This window comes from Gossypium hirsutum, chromosome A11 (genome assembly GCF_007990345.1).
Source record: "Gossypium hirsutum isolate 1008001.06 chromosome A11, Gossypium_hirsutum_v2.1, whole genome shotgun sequence".
NCBI lineage: Eukaryota > Viridiplantae > Streptophyta > Magnoliopsida > Malvales > Malvaceae > Gossypium > Gossypium hirsutum.
Genome location: NC_053434.1, coordinates 107,896,934 through 107,903,447, shown reverse-complemented (window position 1 = coordinate 107,903,447; position 6,514 = coordinate 107,896,934). Strand labels below are relative to the sequence as shown.

Below are 6,514 nucleotides of genomic sequence, written 5' to 3'. Positions count from 1 at the left end.
GTATTTTAAGAGCATGAAAAATAAAAAAGAAATAAACCTAAAAAAATAAAAGGAAAGGAAAAATAAAGAGAAAAATAAATGGACTCAAAGGTCCTCATCAGTGGCTAGATCGTGAGGTGGTGGAGCTGGAGGCAAAATGTGGAAATGTTGGCATATTTGTTGCAGAGTCACCTCAATATTATCGAATCATTGAGCGGTAGTGTGGAACTATTGAGTGCAGTATTGCTCGAAGCGAGTCAGGTGGTCAGAAAATTTTGACAGTAAAGCTATTGCATAAACTGGTCGGTGACTCAGTGATGGCTGAGAGGGTGGATCCTCAGGAAATGAAGGGATATTATCAGGAATATCCTCCGGGTCATCCTCTTCAGTGGCTCGTGCTAGTCGATATTGAGGCGGATCGAACCCACGACAACGCTCTATCATCCTCATATAGAACATACTTTGGATGTCCTGTGGGGACATCTGGCCGATGAGTGTGAGCGATGAGGACTGCGCCACTGTATTCAGGAGCCCAAAGTATCGAGCTAGACGAGTTACATATGGGCCAATGCTGATGACTCCCTTTCAGTGTTGTTCTGTCTGATGGCAAAAGGCAAAGGCGATGAAGTATGCGAGATCAAAAATATGCCCTTGCCTCGTGCTTCACAGGAAGTATCCGTTATGAGTGTTAACGATGCCAGTGCTCTCTCGCCTCCCTGTTAATGTGTGCACCAAAAGAGCGTGGAGATATCGCAGAGCTGAACCTAGAACCGATGCCTTTGAGCGGCTGGGGTCATAGATGCCTGTAGCAGGCATGAGGGCTGCCCAACACGATGAAAGTGCATAACAGATTTGGTGGTGGAGGTGGGGAAAATTGCTGGCCTCCATAAAATCATCTGTATAGAGTTCCAAGGCAGCTCCAAATTCTGGGACACTCAGCTGTCGTACTAGACCGCCAAGGCAGAATTGGACTGTTCTTAGGTCATCGTACTCTGCCATAACTATTTGTAACTAGAAATTCGAGCCAAGTTCCATGGTGAACTCCAAATACGTCGGCTTAATGATGTCGAAAAATCGGTCCCAAGGAGCCGTAGCGATGAAGGCTCGAACTGAGTCATCTAGGTGGACTTGCTCTAATACGGCCCAATCGATGCAACAGCTCACACCAAGGGGTCAGGCATGTAGAGTCTGAAACAGTTCCTCCTGGGGCCTTGGTAGAAATTGGAGGAATGGATGTCGTATCTCAGTGGTGGGACTCGATGAGGATGTCGCTCCTTTCTGTTTTTTAGAGGCAAGAGCCGCAATTTTCTTACCTTTTGGGTTCGTCATGATATCTGTAAATAAAAGGCTGTAAGTCATCAATAAAATAATCCCCGAATCTGCAAGCAAAAATTTGAGTAGTCCAAAATAATAAATTTCTCTTAAAATAATATGGACAAATACTCAAGCATGCCAAAACCAAGTAGTGACACTGTATATGAATCAAATGGGCCAAAGGGATAATGATAAATAAAAGAGGAAAAATAGTACTAAAAATAAACAAATTCGAACTAAAAGACAAATCAGGTTATAATTAAAAATAGAAATAACAAATAGTGATTAAGAATAAAATGACTAAGAACTGACATAGACTAATTGTATTAGACATGAAAGCATTATATAGATAAAGAAACAATTAAACAGAGACTGAGACACAAATGAGATATAGAAAGTAAATAATGATAATACTAATTATCGAGTGGGTAGAGCAAGAATAAATGAGAACCAATGAAAACACAAAAGACCAAGAATAACTAATAGAAATGATAAGTGAATGTAGCAATATGCATAAGTCAAACGCTATCATCAGTAAAATTGAAGATCACTAAACAGAAATAAGAATCATAACCATGAAAATCATCAGTGGTGGAAAGAATAACCAAGAATAATTAAATGAATAAAGAAATAAAATAAAGAAAGTAAAAGAAATGAAGATAATGGGGGTAAAAGGAGGGACAAATGACTGACGAATGGTGGTGGTGCTTGATGGGGCTTGGTGCGCGCGCGAGGTGGGTTGGTCGACTGGGGGTAGTGCGTGAACTGAGGGGGAGAAGTTGAGGGAGAAAGGGGAAAGAGCGGGGGAAGAAAATTGGAAAAGGGGAATGGGGATAGTTGGAGAAGGTGGGGGAATAGTGAAGGGTGAATAGTGAGTTTTTATATGAATGGGAAGAAGTTAGGGTTAATGGAGGGGAATAAAAGGGGGCTGCAGTCGTGTAAGCCCCGTTTGGGCCACATGATCGTGGCCTACGCCCGTGTAGTGTGCTTCTAGCTCGTGTTTTTCGTGATCTTTTAAGTCAGTGTCGTACACGGTCCCTTAGACACGCTTGTGTCCTCAGGCCGTGTGGTGCGCACGGCCGCGTCGCACCATCGTGTTCACGTTCATTCGCTTTGCCCACGCCCTTGTTAGGCCCCACACGCACGTGTTCATGACTCGTGCTTATAGTCTGATGATTTAAGTCAGTATCGCACACGGCCCGTGGACACGCCCTTGTTTCTAGGCCGTGTAGCCCACAAGGCCGCATCGCACGGCCATGTGGTGATTCATTCGTTTCTTCCACGCCCGTTGTGGGTCCAACACGTCTGTATCTAATAATTAAGCTTGCGAACGGCTTTCGAGCACGGCCATGGCATTAGGCCGTGTTCTATCCTGACCTGTTAAATGTTTCAATCTTTGTGCAAGTTCCCACACGGCCTCCCGCATGCCCATGTTCATGACCGTGTGGCGTCCACGGCTGCCTCGCATAGCCGTGGTGATTTAACGTATGCCGTATCTCTACTAATTTTTTGGGAAATTAAAGTGCAATTTCACCACAGTCTAGGACACACTCGTCTCCCTTAACCGTGTGGTACACATGGCCATTTTGCACGGCCGTGGCTATTTATCGTAGCCCGTGTGCCATCCTATCTTGGGAAAAATGTTTGTCCTATTTTAGCACGGCCATGGACACGCTCGTGGCGATCCCATGGCCTAAAGCACGCCTGTGTGCTAGGCCGTGTATGCCAAGAATACCTGCAGTTAGATTATAAAACAAATGGAAAAACAAACTAAAGTTACTTAGTGGGGTTAGTGTTCGGGTCGCCTCCCGAAAAGCACTTATTTAGAGTCTAAGCTCGACTTTACCTTGTGGATATGTTTAGGCAGGTTCACGAAGTCGTAGCGCCTCTCGATTGTCTTTAAAATCCTCACCGTTATAGAGTTTAAGACGATGTCCATTTACCTTGAAAGTGCCTTGGGTTAGGTGACTTACCTCTACTGTGCCATATGGAAAGACAATTTGGACTACGAATGGACCTGACCATCATGATTTTGGCTTCCCAGGAAACAGTTTGAGCCTTGATTTGTATAGAAAGATAAGATCTCCAGCTTGAAATTGCTTGTGTTGCTTTAAACGAGCATTATGGCGGCGCTTCGTTGCTTCCTTGTATAATCGTGAGTTCTCATATACATTAGCTCGCCATTCATCTAACTTGTTCAGCTGCATCAATCTCTTTTCACCTGTGAGTTCGGGATCAAAGTTCAAAAATTTTATAGCCCAGAATACTTTATGTTCTAGTTCAAATGGTAAATGACAACTCTTCCCATAAACAAGTTTGTAAGGAGATGTTCCTATGGGGGTCTTAAAAGCAGTTCTATAGGCCCATAAAGCATCATCTATTTTCTTTTCCCAATCCTTCCTATTTGACTTTAAAGTCTTTCTAGGATACATTTAAGCTCTCGGTTAGCGACTTCGACTTGTCCACTAGTTTGAGGATGGTAAGGTGTAGCTGTTCTGTGGTAAACTCCATATTTCTTAAGGGTTTTATCAAATTGAGCATTATAGAAATGAGTTCCCCTATCACTGATAATTGCTCTAGGTGTTCCAAATCGAGAGAAAAGTTTCTTAAGGAACTTCACCACCACTCTAGCATCATTAGTAGGTAAGGCTTGGGCTTCCACCCATTTAGACATATAATCAACGACTACTAAGATGTACTTATTCCCAAATGAGCTAGGGAATGGACCTATGAAATCAATACCCCATATATCAAATATTTCACACGAAAGCATGTATGTTTGAGGCATTTCGTCATGTTTAGAGATATTACCTGTTCGTTGGCATTTATCACAAGAAGTAACATACATGTTGGCGTCTTTGAATAGTATGGGCCAATAAAAACCTGATTCGAGCATTTTATGTGCGGTCCTAGTGCCGCCGTAATGTCCTCCATTCGGTCCTGAGTGGCAATGTTCCAAAATCTTAATTGCTTCTGACTTCGTGACGCATCTTCTAATCACTTGCTGCACATATACGAAAAAGAAAAGGATCTTCCCAAAAGTAGTTTTTCACGTAGTGAAGAATTGTTTCTTTTGCTGATATGTCAACCCTTTTGGTGTGACGTTAGCAGCTAAATAATTTGCAATGTCTGCAATCCAAGGTTCCTCAGAGTTAGATATAGCAAAAAGTTGTTCTTCAAGGAATGTGTCATTTATCTCATGTTCATCAAACTCCTGGAGATGTGGGTTTTCTAATCTAGATAGATGATCTGCTGCAAGATTTTCTGCTCCCCTCTTATCTTGAATTTCTAAATCAAATTCTAGCAACAACAAAATCCATCTTATTAGTCGAGGTATTGCATCTATTTTAGTAAGGAGGTATCGAAGTGCTGAATGGTCAGTGTAAACGACAACTTTAGATAATATTAAATATAGTCTAAATTTATCGAATGCAAAAACCACAACCAGCAATTCTTTCTCAGTCATTGTATAATTTTCTTGTGTCGCTGTTAATGTGTTGCTAGCATAATAGATCATTTGAAAATGCTTGTCTTTCCGCTGTCCAAGAACCACACCTACTGCAAAATCACTCGCATTACACATTAGTTCAAAGGGTAAATTCGAATTAGGTGCAGCTACAATCGGAGCATTAATTAATTTATCCTTAAGAGTGTTAAATGCTTCGAAACATTCCTGACTGAAATTGAAAGGTACATCTCTTTCTAGTAAATTTATTCAAGGCTTAGCTATTTTAGAAAAATCTTTAATGAATCTTCTATAAAATATTGCATGTCCTAAAAAGCTTCTAATAGCCTTGACTGAACTAGGGGGAGGTAATTTCTCAATAGTTTTGATTCTCGCTTTATCAACCTCGATCCTTTTACTAGATATTTTATGGCCTAACACAATCCCTTCACGAACCATGAAATGACATTTTTCCCAATTTAGCACAAGATTTATTTACTCACATCTCATTATAACTCATTTTAAATTTTTAAGGCAAAGATGGAAAGAGTTACCAAATACGGAGAAGTCATCCATAAATGCCTCCATAATATCTTCCATGAGTTCATCAAAATGGCCAACATGCATCGCTGAAATGTAGCAGGAGCATTACTTAATCCAAAAGGCATTCGTCGATAAGCAAATGTACCGTATGGACATGTAAATGTCGTTTTCTCTTGGTCCTTAGGAGATATTGGGATTTGGAAGTAACCAGAGAGTCCATATAGGAAGCAATAATACATATGCCCAGATAATCTTTCCAACATCTGATCAATGAACGGTAAGGGAAAGTGATCTTTTCTTGTGGCATCGTTCAATTTCCTATAATCAATGCAAACTCTCCATCCCATGACTATTCGCGTTGGAATTAATTCGTTCTTCTATTTGGCTACAACAATCACACCTCATTTCTTAGGAACAACCTGCACAGGACTTTCCCAAGAACTGCCAGAAATAGGATAAATAAATCCAGCATCTAAGAGTTAATTACCTCAGCTTTTACGACTTCTTTCATGTTAAGATTCAGTCGTCTTTGAGTTTACACGTAAGGTTTAAATTCATCTTCCATTAAAATTTTGTGTGTGCAAAAAGAAGGTCTGATCCCTCTTATGTCAAAAATTTTCCAAGCTATAACTCTTTTATGCTCCTTCAATACTTGAAGTAACTCATCCTTTTCAGTTGGCTGTAAATTTGAAGTAATGATCACTGGCAATGTAATTATTTCCAAGAAATGCATATTCTAAGTGTTTTTGTAGTTGCTTCAATTCCAATTTAGAGGGTTCTTCAATAGAGGGTTTTAATTTTAATTCATTATTTACTTCAATACTCTTATAATTCTTTTGGCTCAGTGAAGGCTCATTAGAATTTTGTTTGGCTTTTATCTTACCTATCGCAGAATCATCGTCATTTACCTTCTCTCCTTGGGCAAGAAACAGTTCCAACATGTCCTTATGTACCATTTCCTGTAAAGAATCTTAAGTAGCATGATCAATAGAATCAATAAAATAACATGAGTCATCCTGTTCCCTAGAAAATCTCATGGCATCATAAATTTTAAAAATAATCTCTACGTCACCTACCCTAAGCACAAGTTTACCATCACCCACATTAATAACAGCCCTAGTAGTGGCTAAAATAAAATTAAACGCAGCTCAACATCCTCATCCATGTCAAGCACAACAAAATTAACAGAGAATATGAATTTATCTACTTTTATGAGTACATCTTCAATAATTC

General features: G+C 40.2%; 1 protein-coding gene across 1 annotated transcript; it reads right to left on the bottom strand.

The window, feature by feature from the left end:
- Positions 1 to 3,317: 3,317 nt before the first annotated feature.
- On the bottom strand, positions 3,318 to 6,237 carry LOC107956066 (uncharacterized). The gene is made up of 4 exons (XM_016891817.1): positions 6,165 to 6,237; positions 4,397 to 4,593; positions 4,177 to 4,297; positions 3,318 to 3,514 (listed from the first exon to the last, which is right to left on the bottom strand). The coding sequence occupies exons 1-4, from the start codon at positions 6,235 to 6,237 to the stop codon at positions 3,318 to 3,320; spliced, it is 588 nt and encodes a 195-aa protein (XP_016747306.1).
- Between the last annotated feature and the right edge of the window lie 277 nt (positions 6,238 to 6,514).

Bases quoted from the DNA above. Each gene is read 5' to 3' on its own strand.
- LOC107956066 (XM_016891817.1), bottom strand. From the start codon at position 6,237: ATGGTACATAAGGACATGTTGGAACTGTTTCTTGCCCAAGGAGAGAAG. The intron at 4,594-6,164 runs GTAAGATAAAAG...TGTTGTTGCTAG, and splicing joins TGACGATGATTCTGCGATAG to AATTTGATTTAGAAATTCAA. The intron at 4,298-4,396 runs GTCACACCAAAA...GTATATGTGCAG, and splicing joins CAAATTATTTAGCTGCTAAC to CAAGTGATTAGAAGATGCGT.